This window comes from Lichenostomus cassidix, chromosome 12 (genome assembly GCF_008360975.1).
Source record: "Lichenostomus cassidix isolate B80296 chromosome 12, HeHo_3.0, whole genome shotgun sequence".
Lineage (NCBI taxonomy): Eukaryota > Metazoa > Chordata > Aves > Passeriformes > Meliphagidae > Lichenostomus > Lichenostomus cassidix.
In genome coordinates this window covers 41,479-54,538 of record NC_139493.1, presented here as the reverse complement: position 1 = coordinate 54,538, position 13,060 = coordinate 41,479, and the positions used below count along the sequence as shown (strand labels likewise).

The 13,060-nt window shown below is 39.3% G+C and overlaps 1 protein-coding gene across 2 annotated transcripts in view; it reads right to left on the bottom strand.

Moving 5' to 3' along the window:
* Positions 1-13,060, bottom strand: part of FGD5 (FYVE, RhoGEF and PH domain containing 5) — a 76,145-nt gene that overhangs the window by 57,003 nt on the left and 6,082 nt on the right. For both annotated transcript variants that reach the window (XM_085072170.1, XM_085072169.1), the window contains exon 2: positions 6,223-9,160. In XM_085072170.1, coding sequence (XP_084928296.1) covers positions 6,223-9,160 — 2,938 coding nt within the window. The remainder of the gene's footprint in view (positions 1-6,222; positions 9,161-13,060) is intronic.

The following is a 13,060-nucleotide window of genomic DNA, read 5'->3' as shown; positions in this document are numbered from 1 at the left end:
TTCAATCTTGAAGTGTCTATGGAAGAATGACCAGCTGGAGGCCCGAGCTCAGCTACTCATATCTGCATTCAAAGTAGGAGAGCATCAGCATTTCCGTTTATTAATGACAGTAACTTTACGAACAGACTATGTTTTGTATTTAAGGACTTTTGACTGCTGCGTACTACATTGGGCGTCATGAGCTCTGTGATTAATTTTCAGATTTTGTCCTCTTGTGCTCTACGCACTTTCTCACTCATTTTCTTATGTAAACTTTTAAAACGCCTATCTGTGACTACAGCACGTGATCGCTAGAGGGGAGGAAGATTTGGCCTACTTAACCTCTCATTAAAGAGTAGAAGTTTTTAAAGGAAAAGAACAGTAATGACATTTATCATGAAAAAAGAAAAAGTGTTTTCTGTTTACAAGCAAAAGAGCTTCCTGGGGCCAGACTATAATCTCAGACATCTTCTGTAAGATCTTTTGAAATTTTTTTTTACTTTCTGATTAATATTTGAATGAAAGGGATTTCTGACCAATTGTAAAGGGACTTCCTAAACCCTTCTAATATCCTCTACAGAGACCCTTCAACTCTCTCATACTCTTGGAATGAGTTTAAATGTGTGAATTCAAGTAGTAATAAAACAGACCACCATTTTAGAAACAGTTCTGGTTTCTTTTCTCTGCGGTGTGGGTATGATTATTTTACCTACTTTAGAAGTTAAACTGTTTCAAATGTCATCACTAACTGAAAGAAAAAGAAAATGAAGTAGAATGGGGAGAAGATATTGATAAAGAAAATGTCATTTATTCAGCAAATTCAAAGAAATTAAGAGGTGCCATATTCAGCTTCTCCCCACCATAATGGTTGCAGTTGCGTGCAGGTTTAATTCAGCTCGCTCTGCTGGACTTCACCGAACATTCACTGAAAAAACAGTCCTGAACATTTGTTTTTGCCTTTGTATACATCAAACTGTCAAGCTGTGTCTGCTCTCAACATTAAATAATAGCCTTGTAGGTTAATTGGCACCCTTACCAAGCCTCAGTTCAGCAAGTACTTCTCTGATTTTTAACTATATTGACAAACCTAGCAATGTCGCTGTAGCAGGTTTTCTAAGAACCTTCTTTTTATTTGGAAGCTCACTGGTCTTTTATGAAAATTAAAGCACTGTGGAAAACAAATTAAATATGTAAATTAAAGCACTCAAGGAAGTTCTTGAGGTTATATGAACGACATAGATTCACAATTCAACAGTTCGCAATTCAACAAGATATATAATATCAATGTGTATTTATTTTACTATGATAAATATGACAACACTGATTGTCCTTTTTTGGTCATCGCTATTTTCATGTATGAACTATTTCATATTGAAGCTTGCATTTCATAATTATCTCTAGACTTTCACTTTATCCTTCATACACTGTTCTTAGATACCATAATGCGCCTCTCTAAGAGTTGGTGATATGATCTTACATAACCTATGTGATTCTCATTTGAAGGAACATAGAGAGCCAGGATTATGACATCTTGATTCCATTTCATTAAAAATATGTGCTGTGTTCGAGGAAAGTCACTCTTAACTGTTTAAATTTCATTCTAAGCTTAAAGACATATGATCATCTAAGTAGGATGCTATTCAGACCGTTTTTAGGCAGAGAAGTCATGTTCTAAGATGTTTATTAGGCTCAACTTTTGTTAGGCTGTTTTTTGTGTTTGCTACAAAATGGTATCGAATAGGCAGTCATATAGACTGCTCAAGCTGCTCATCAGTGACTGATGACCTGCAGGGAGCAGAAAAGATATAATCATGCTTAGTGGCATAATTTGAACACAAACTGATTAATCCAGGGGACAGGTAAGTATTCACTGGAGGGGGATCTAATTGCTCATCCATTGGATTTTTCTCCTTTTAAAGGTGGGGGATTTGCATCCCCAATGATGCACCAACCATAGACAGTGGTTCTCTTGCTGTCTAACTATAATATGATTTTGGTACACATTTTGAAATTGGTCTGTGCTGACATCGTCCTTGTGATCTTGCATGTAGGCCTGACAGATGCCTAGAATGACTCTGGCTATGCAGGAAGAGGATTGCTTACAAAGCTGTCAATGTAGCTGCTTACCCATCAAGTATCCTCTTCAACACTAGCACTTCAGATGCTGGTACTATTGTACCAGTCCCTAAGTATGTGTGTGTTCCTGCTTCAGACTGGCCAAATTTAAGAGAAGAGTTCATTTGCTTAACACATAGACCATGCTTTTTTCCCTACTTTCTACTGAATACAATTTTTTCACAATCTTCTTGAAGAAGCACATCCCCTGTGATTGGAACGTATTTACAAAGGAATGGTATACTGAAAAGGTGATCAGCTTTCTTGATTGTACTAAGGCTGAGAAGCATCAGATAGATGACATCTATTGAATGTCATCTAGATGATACACTGACGTATGTTGAGTGTCATCCAGATGACACATTGAAAAGCACTGGAAAGCTGGAGCCCTGGGGGTAATTTACAAGCAATGAGATGGCAATTCTAGAGACCTATTAGATTTTACACAAACCTTGGCACAGTTGGACACAGCACTGGAATCCTCACATTGGCTCACAAGAATTCACGTGAGAGTCAGAGTCTAAGCAAGTCCTCCTGCTGGTTGAGTATAATGATCAGACTGAGAGTCTTTTAGTACGTATCAATGATCATTTTATGTAGAAGGATACAGGAACATACAGGTAACAGCAACAGAGGTTTTTAGCTTATTTTCTATGAGTATTCAAGATCATAGTGGGATTAGCTGAGGAACGGAAGGAATACTCCTTTTACTCCTCTCCCTATCTTCTTTCCTCTCTAGATTTTGAGCATCTTAGCAAAAAAAATTATTGATACTTATAACCAGAAAGCAAAAAAGGGTGAATGAAATTCTGAAAATGCCCAGGCAATGCCATCTTCCTGACCTCATGTAGCTGCTGATAAAAGACTGTCTCCATCTTTCCTAAACTATTAAATGAGTGTTTGAGGTACCCCTTTCCCATCACCCTGATGTTTATCACATTGCCATAAGCATAGCTGATGCTTTGATGGTCAAATTAGGTTAGTGAAGCTATTCTTTATGGCATAAGGGGAATACTTTAACTGATGACTTTCATCTGATGCAATTTAAGCCAGTAACTATGGTGAAATTGCTTTGGGTTGTTAAGGGTCAAGACAATGCTGTCGATTACAGTGTACTGTTCTAGAGGTGCAACACGGCTATCTTTTCTTTCAACCTGAACAATTGGTTTGTCTTGCTTTGCACTTTGTAGAGCAAATCTTCAGAGTAAAGGAGCTAGGAAGTGATTTTCAAAAACCCACGAATCACAGAATTGTTACTGTTGGAAGGGACCTCTGGAGACCATCTAGTTCAACTTCCCCGGCAAGGCAAGATTACTTAGAGTAAGATTACACAAGAAAATGAAAACTGAGTCTGTTTCAGACCTTCAGCTATGTGGACTGGATAAAGATCAGGGGAATTTTGTTCAATTCCACTTAGGACCCATTATTCCTACACTGTACAGAAGGCTAATGATGATCTATATTATCACACACCTGAATCAGAGTTTAATTGTTAACACTAGATAACTAAATTTTGGGAATACACAATAACTGTTCTTTGGGGGGCAGTATTCCCACTCCTGTTCTGGCAATGGTACTTCTAAGTTAAGATATATTTCTAGACCACTTTAGTTATCACGTATTTTCTATAAACTTAATTGTTTCTAATTAGAAATTATTGGTTTAAATCCACTACATATGGTCTGTGCTTTCAAGCAAGGTAATTAAACAGTGAATCTTCTCATCTGACAGTTTCTGTGAACTCCTCTCCTGGTCCGCTGTTTCCCAGTCACACACAGTAGTGATGGTTTCTGGTTTATAATAACCTTTTATAACACTCTCAAATTATGTTCTCTGAATTGTAATAAAAGAGTTGTATTTGGCCATTCATCAACAATGTAGCAATTCCATAAGGTATTACCAGATGCTAAATACAAGTGGCTCTGCAGGTGAATGCACCAAAAAGAGATTCATGGGCTCAAGTATCATTCATGCAAGGGTTTAATCCAACACACTTGTACTCTCAGTCAAAGAAAGCCTCTGGACATGGGCAAGCTGAAGCTCAAAGTAATTTTTATCCCTGTGTTGTTGTGGTAGAGCTATATTTGATAAGTATCCTTATTAGAAATCTTTAATCCACAGCAAGGTATTTTAGGCCAAACTGCTTTAGCAGCAAATAAAACATCCATGTCCATACATCATATATGCACATGTAAGTAGGTGTGCGTGCTTGTACAATTTATTTTGCTTTACAATAAGACCATACACTGTTTCTTCAAGTCCGTTATGCCACTGGATGTGTATTTACTCAGGATGCGTATTTACATTTCATCAAAGCTTTTCAGGCATGTCTTTGTCCAAAACGTGCTGACAAATACAGCAAGTAATAGCAATCTCAGCAGTAATTATGTCTGCCTGGTGCTCTTCCCCTCCACCCTGGTTATCTTGATAAAGGGGCTGTACAGTAGCCTAGCCTTCACTTCACCCCCAACGGCAAAAACTGCATGCACAACAAGCAGCAGGCTGAAGAATTACGTTCACGCCTTGACCTCAAGACTTCCTGAACCAGTTTGGATTGGCTCTCTCTTTGAAAATACAGGCTTCCACAGGAAGTTCATAAATGGGCCCAAGTCACAGCAATTGACGTAGTCCTAATATTTTTAACTTGGTTCTTCAAGAACTGCCTAAAATGGGTGGCGTTTCATGGACACAAAGAACCGGCCGGCTTTTTCAAAAGCAACTGTCAGTGTGCTGGGTAAAATGCAAACCACTGAAAGCAAATAATGTAGCTTTTGCTGCCCTGGGGATGTGGTGGTGTGCGTTGTGAAGCTGCACTGCTCTCCACCATGACCCTGTGCCAGCGTCACTGGAGCTCTTGACACTGCAGGCAGCCATCACCTCCAAAGAGATAAACCACAGGCCTGTGTCCCACACCTCTCGGCTTCAGGTGCATTTAGATCCACTGCTTAAGCCTTGATGCAATCTCTTTTCCCATGTTGTGCTCACTACCCCGCATCATTTGTGTCTTAGAAATGGTTTGCAAGACTCATTCAGAGGTGTTAAAAGAAAGTTCTTTTACTCCCTATTTCTGAAATACTCTAAGAGGCGTGTGTGAAATGCCCATGGTTTTTTCCATCCACAATTAACAAGAGAGAGGACCAAAAAAGAAAAAATATTGCAAAGAAACACGAGTATTAAATCTTTTGGAGAACGATGTATGGAAATGGACATGAAAACCTTACTTTTAAGAATTTTATCTTTTTCACGCAGCTCTAACAAAATTCAACTGCTTTAAAGACATTCATTTTAATTTATTTGCTTTGCAGTTTGTTTTCTCATTACCTGTTAAACATGAACTTAATAGAAAACACTCTATCTATTTACATGTCTGCATTCCACTGATTGTATGCTATAATCAGACAACAGGTTCAAATCAAAAGGCATTGAGTGCATTGCTCCTACATTCCTATGAAAAAGACCTTTTTTTTGTGAATAACCTAATGAACTACGATGAAAGATTGTTATTAATGTTAGCAGTGCATATGATTTCAGATAGAACTATTTAATTCATTTATAAATTAGCAACTCTGTTGAAGGGCCATGATAGCCCTTAAAGCAACTTCTAAAACTAACCATTTAATCTGATTAGTTCATGATTTGGGATTTTCTGGTCTGTACTTAACTGATGTACTTTGAAACATAAATTATGTATATATTGTTGTTTTGAGAAATTGACAGGAATTAAAAAAAGAAGCAGGACCCCTTCCAGCAAATAGGCTCTTTTCATTCAGTCAAGAAGTCAGAAACTGTTCTTCCTGAAGAACAAAGCAAGCTCTCCCTGTTCCCCCTGCCAGCCACAAAAATTAGATCCACTGGATAAACCAAATATTTTTGAATGTTCTTTGGTTTCTGTCTGCAAATCACAGGATCCAGATCCAGTATTCATTTACAAGGTAAGGAGTTAATTTGGTGGTTTTTTTTTTTCACCGATAAAGGTTTATCTTGTATTCTTCCAATCTTTCTTGTTAGCATTTCCTGAGAGGGGTATAAGTCACCCAGCATGGAGAATCTGCCTATGATACCTAGCAGGGGAGGCCTTGCATGTTTGGCTGAGGCTAGCAGGTCTTACATAATAATTTATTACAGTACCTTTCCGTTTCCTGGTCTGTGGTTTGCTGCTTGTTCTCAAAACCAGTGAAGCTGCTCATATCCACATAGCCGTCATTCTCATTAGCAGCAGATAATGCCCTGCTGGGATCTTCAAAAAACTCAGTAAAAGTTCCTGCTCTGGTGGATCTTCGAGGAGGAATTTGTATGTTTTCATAGTCAGAGCTCATAGCAGGAATGTTCTCATAATCAGATGTGTCAGCATTGGGAAAAGAAATAGACCTAGGTTTCGTTAATGGGAGTGGCATGAAAGGCGGTCTGGACCGGTCCTCAAAGGACTCCACCCTTGACACGCTCCTGCTGAAGGACTTGGGTGTTCCTTTTCTTTTACCATCCTTATAGAAAAGAACAGCTGAGGGAGACTCAGATGCACGGAGCTTCCCCACATGTGATTTTAGTTGAGGTGAGCTACTTAGGCTCCTCCTATCCAACTCCATCAGCCTTGGAGGCCCATGATAGCTAGACTCTGATGAGGACCTTGAAGAAGAAACATTAACATCTACATGGACTTTATTTTCATTTTTCTTCTTGAACTTTAGAGTGAGAAACCTTTTAAAAGAAGATTTCTTTTTCTTGGAATACTTATCAGGTGAGTCATTCTCTATCAAAAGTGAAGGTGAACTTTTAGTGATTGGCTTTTTGGTGATGTAAGCAAGTTCAAATGGAGGTGGTATATCAACAACTGAGGATGGAGTAGATATGCCACATGGTGAAAGATGATTTTGCTGGGAAAAACTACCTGAGGAACCATTGACACAAGGCAAAGACAAGTTGTCTTCTGTCCTTTTTATTCTAACATCATCCAGTACACAGACCTCACTTTCTCTGTAAACAGAGATAGGTATCTCTCTCCCTTCAACAGAAAAAGATCGAGGATATAAAATAAAGCGTCTTGAGTTGGCTGGTAAAGCCCTGTTGGCTTCCATTGGTTTTCCTTCCAATGAAAAGGAATTATTGCTTAAGTCTTCTGTCCCAGAGACATTTTGGGAAGATGGTAAATCAGTTTCAGGTCCAGTTTCTTCCGGAACAGTTTCTGGGACATAGCCTGGCATTCTCCCAGAGAGAGACCGTGTTCTAGTGACAATGCTTTTACGATCAGTGGGCAGCAAATTGTTTTCACCATCCATGCCTAATTCACCCCTTTTACTGTGATCAGCTCCTAAATCAGTCTGAACATCATGGGCAATTTCATTTTCTTCAGGAAGCACATAAGGATCATCTAGAGAATCACTGCCAGTTTCTCTTTCCTCTGATCCATCAGTCACAATGACCACTTTAGGGACTGTTACATTTTCATGCAAAACATGTTTGGTCCCACATTCTACATTATTTTTGCCATGCTTACAGATTTCTAAGTCTTCCTCAAGTGGGATCTCTTGAGGTGAACTTGGGACACTTTTGCTGAGGCTGTTTGCTTCCACCTCACTGTCTTCAAGTTGCAACTCATCTGACTTAGAGACTTCTATGGTATTTTTACTATGCTCTTCAACAGTCACGTCTTCCAGCTCTGGCTCCATCCCTGGACTACAAGGTAGACTATCAGAAATCATACCATCTTCATGCAGAGAGGCTGCTTCAGTTTGAAGATTCTCATCTGAATGTTCTATGGGTATTTCCTCACCACATTCATTCTCACAAGGTGCAATTTGACAGCCATCATCCACATTCTCTCCATTCACAGTTTCTTCTTCCCCTTTCCCAGAGTCTTTGCTTGCTTCACAGGCTGCCTCTGATGTCTTCTTGCTTCTCCTCTCAGTGATCTGGCAGGCATCACTGGCCTTTTCTGTGTTTGTATTATTGTGCTCATCTTGGTCTACTTCCTCCTCTTCAGCTGCTGCTTGATGGATGAACTCTGCTGAACCACTTTTGACACTGGGCTCATCTCCACACAGTTCTAAGCTAGGAGCTGTTTCTTCACTGGCCTCCTCAGGCAGCATGTCACGGCTTGCACAGTGATAGTTTTCTAACTCCCCTTCCATGTTCAAACCAAGCTCTGCATGCACGCCGTGGTCATCTTTATGCACATCTGCCATTTCTAAAATCTCAGGCAGTTCTTCCTCCGTTTCCTGCCCTGCCTTCTCACAAGCTGGGATTGATTCATCTGCAGGCAGTGGCATTGCAATGATATCTTCAGAGGTAATACTCATTCGTTTCTCATCTCTATTCGAAATGTTATCACTGTCAGTCTTAGAATCACTACTGTTCTTGACCAGTTCCAGGCTGTAAGAAGTTTCCTGCCTGCTTTTGGTTTCAATACAATCACCTACAACATCCTCATCTTCATCTACATTCTTGGAAGCATTGTTATCCCCATCTGGGGCATCTAAGGACTCCTCACAAAGTGCTTTGGACTGGTCCCAGTCTGTCTTTGACTCCTCTGAACCCGGTTCCCTTGGTTCAGCAGTATCTGAAGAGTTATGGTGATCATGTTTGATGACTTCTCGATTACTAGTATTCTCATCACTAGCAATGCTATCCTTTTCCTTCTCTACCTCTTCTGGAGTTTCTGAGACTTCATTTTCCACAGAGGAATCTAGGGTCTCATCATGCTTGTGTTCCAAATCAGTACAGTCTATGCTGGTCAGCTGAGCTTCAGGAACTACAATGTATTCATTATCTGCCTCAGATTCCAGGCAATCGGCATTGCATCGGTTTCCTTCATACAGCTCTCCTTCAAAACACACCAGTTTTCCATTTGAGCATTTATTTAAATTATTGTTGGTAGAAACACTGGATTTGCTCTCAGTGTCAGCTGAGAATTTTGGCTTGGGAGCAATAGGTGGTTTGGGACCCCTGGACACAGAGTTCGGGTTATGAAGAATATCAGCCCTTGGCAGTGAAGGAGAAAATTTGGAGACAGTTACTGGAGAAAGATGACCAATAATCTTTGGTTTCGGTGCTAACGGTGGTTTTGAGATTTCTGGAGAAAAGAGACAAAAATAGTGTTAGTCATCTTGGTTTCTTATTAAAATCAGCCAAATATATTCTGGTAACGCAGAAGTAGTCAGCCAATAAAAGGCTGAGCTCTGAAAAGAGAACTGAAGGAGCAAAGCATATGGACTGTCCTTCCATGTGGCACTGTAGCTATTCCAGGGAGCATAGATTAAGGTCAAAACTGAAAAGAAATAGATGCAGCCCTAGCACACCTGGGGAGAGAAAGATGTGCAGCTGCAGAGCCAAGGGTGTACCATACAACAGGTGCCCGCAGATCTGTAACACCTCCTGCACTCAGAAGTACTAATAATATTAAGAGACCTTTTGTTTCTGCCACAGAAATGCTTGCCAAATCATTAAATATGAACTCTTTGATTCAATGATGCTTAAGTGTTTCACTGCAATGAAAGAAATTATTTTGAGCCACAGTTGCTGGTCACATAACACGGTACTAGCACTTTGTAACAATTATTTTAATTTCCAGAGGTGGTTTGCATAATTTCAGCACTGAACAAAGTTAGTTCTATCAACAGATTAAGGTTTAGCTCGACCTAGCCAAATGGAAGTCCTGATGCCCCGACACAGTCTTTCCATCTTCCATTACCATGATAACAAAATAGGAAGTTACATTTTCTTTGTCAAACATAATCACATGGAGGGATAAGATACTTTGCTAAAAGCTTGGCTAATACTTTACACTGATTATGCACCTGAGCTGTAATGAACTGAATTAAATACTTCAACCCAAAACATGAAGACAGTTACTGGTTTAAACTCAAGTTCTGTTTTCAGTGTACAGCTTCTTCAGCCCTTTAGTCAACAGCTCCTCCATTCCTCATGAAAATGCCAGGATCCCTTGCAGGTACAATCTTCTCTAAACATCAAAACGTATTTTTAAAAGTTAGTTATCTTGCAACTTAAGGCCAGCCTTGTATTTCTAGTGTAGTGCAGACACATGTGTAAGGGAAATTAAGCAGACTGACAATAAGCTAGATTGAAGCTATGTGAATTAAAAAATATATATCTGGCTATTTTACTCACAGTAGTTTGCCTGCCACAGCCATTTCCAGCTGTCTTGGTTCTGAAATTAATATTCTTCAAAAACTAAATGAAATGCTGAAAGACTGCATAAATAGGCAGCAACAGGGATCCTCCCTTGTGAGATTTTTTATGAGGTGAAATATATAGTGTGACGAAGCCAGCATACCAAATGGTTACAGATGGTAATAAGTAAAGAGAAGTCGTTTCCTCCTATTGTTGTTTTCTAGCCATCAATTGATAATTACACGGTTAAGCAATCAGAAATCTCAAATTATTTTTTTAGTTTTAATTTACACATTCAAGTGGAAAAAGGAGAGGTCTCCGTTGTTAGGAAAAGCACAGGACAAATATTTCATCATGACAGAGACAGAAACTATTATTTGTGCATCATCTTCATGTCCTACACACAAGAAATAAGGGAACAGCATCTCAAAAGACAGAATTTGGGACAGAGTTCCTGTGTGAAATCCTACCCAAAATTGTGGTGCAAGTTTCAGAAAGTGTAGCTACTGTGGTGTTGTATTTAGAGTATTTTGAAATTCAGACTTTTGATATGCGGAAATGCAGACAGTTAGAACTCAGCCATGCACCATACTGAGAATAAAGGAATACTGAATGCAAACTGCTTGAAAAAAATTCTCTGATTGTCCTGATATTTGGTGGCATGGCACTTTCCTTATTGTTATCTTAGTATAATTGCAGTAATTTGTACTGAATTAATACTGGTCTATTTGTTTGGTTAGACTCTGGGAGACATAAAAGGCTGTTTCTTCTGATCTTCTTAACCTTTCTGAAATTTCTTCCAATACCCATATAGAAGCTGACAATATGGCATTCTGATGTAATCAGAAAACAGTCTTTCTAGAGTTATGAGACACTGGAGAGATTTAATCTAAGTTAAAAACTGAATCGGTGATCTCAGCTTAGCCCAGAAGTAATGAAAAGTCAGATTTAATCAGGTGCCTTATCACATATACTGCTTAAGAATTATTCTGTATCTCGAGTTTTAGCCAATCCAACTGCATGTGGGAGACGTAAAATAACTCACAGAAAAGGAGGGAGAGAGAACTGCGTATTTACTGGTATGCAGAACTGTGGTGTTTCACAGTATCCACTGCTGCTTTAAGCTGCAAAGTGTCTGTCTAATCACAGAATGGGTAACTCATTTTTTCCTCCCCATTATGTTGGAAACTTTATGGGTCAAACACTCCACCTTCGCTGAAGTAGCATTGCTCCTTTTGCAGGCATCAGTTGGAGGCTGCAGAGTACTGAAAACTCTCGCCAGTTAAAAACAGGGAGGGAATAGAAGCAGGTTTAGTATCTTGTAAGCCTGGCTCCTCAGCAAGAGCTACCTTTTGCATTTTTAAATCAGTTATTGAAATGACTAAACATCCTAAACTAACTTTCTGGTAGTAAAAGCAATGAAATTTTTATTAGCTAAAACTGAGTCTTTACACCTTTACTACCACAATAAGACATTTTTAGGACTAACACCAAGAAATAAGCATCACTTTGGAGGTCCTACACCACTTTCTGCAGTGCCTGGCCTTTCCTAGGAATGTATATCCAAGAGTAGGATACAAATACACCTAGTCCATTCCTGGGATGTGACAAGAACTGAAGTTTCTCCATTCTCATCCTTATCCCTGTAAGGGAGTGTCTGGAGTGAAACAGTGAATATTGAGGAAAAGATTGGACTGTAGAGAATGTCAGAACCTTCCAGGCTTGAAATAAAATATGAAATAAAATTTGAAATAAAATAATGTCATAAACTCATTTCCTTTAAGTACAATAACCACAGATACATCCACCTAAAAGAAATACAGCTTAAACAGTTACCCGCTTTTCCTCCAGTGATAACTTTCTTCATCAAAAGGATCAAATAATTTTGAGTTTTTCCTCCTGCTACCTTCAGTAACACTGCAGTTGGAAGAGAACTTAGGGTAATGGACTCTGTTGACAGTATGGTAATGGGCATTGCCATATCCTTCTTTTATCCACTCATGCCAGCTGCTGGTCACTACTGATCCCTTACATAGTTTATTTCCTAACTGCTCTGTCCATTGATCTTGCCTTTCACGAGGCTCTTTAAACAATTTTACTTTTTCTTTGGTGGGGGTGTGAGGGACAGGCAGCGGGAGGAGTACAAGTGTTTGTTTAAAAAAATAACCCAAACAAAAGAAAGCACAGCTTCTTGCCTTTTATCACAACAATTTCATTCTGCTTCAATTTCTGCTTCCTTTGCTGTCTGAGCCACTTGAAAGGTTCTGGCTGTAACGTCTAAATGGATACAATGCAACATTGCACCATAAGTAATGTGTATGTTCAGAAATAATTGTGCATGTTTATTTTAGGATGTATTTTATGTTGGAGGGAGACACACCCACCTTGTGCTTAAAAGGAAACTCTTGGGGAATACGAATTCTTTTAGCCTGCTCCTCCCCTTATTGTTCGATGCTTCCTTGTACTGACAAGGACCACTTCCTCTCCTTACCCACCTTCCTTCAGGCAACCCTGCATAGTTCCATTCCTGCCATGATCCATATGAAATTACATTACATTAGTCTCCTCCCGTCCAAGTTTCTAAGCAGAGAACAGTAACCTAGCAGCTCTCCTGGAAGAGCAATCAACCCATGTAGCCTTCACTCTTCAAGTGTTTCTTTGAAACAATATACATTTTGTCGGGGGTATTACCAGAAATACTCAACTACCCACTTTCAAACGTTTTAAAATGTAGTATTTCAAATTTAGCCCAGATTTTAATTAAGGCTTATAAGGGACCATACCTACAAAACACCACCACCGAGACCTAACTAAACACTGGGGTTTCCCAGTTGCCCAGATA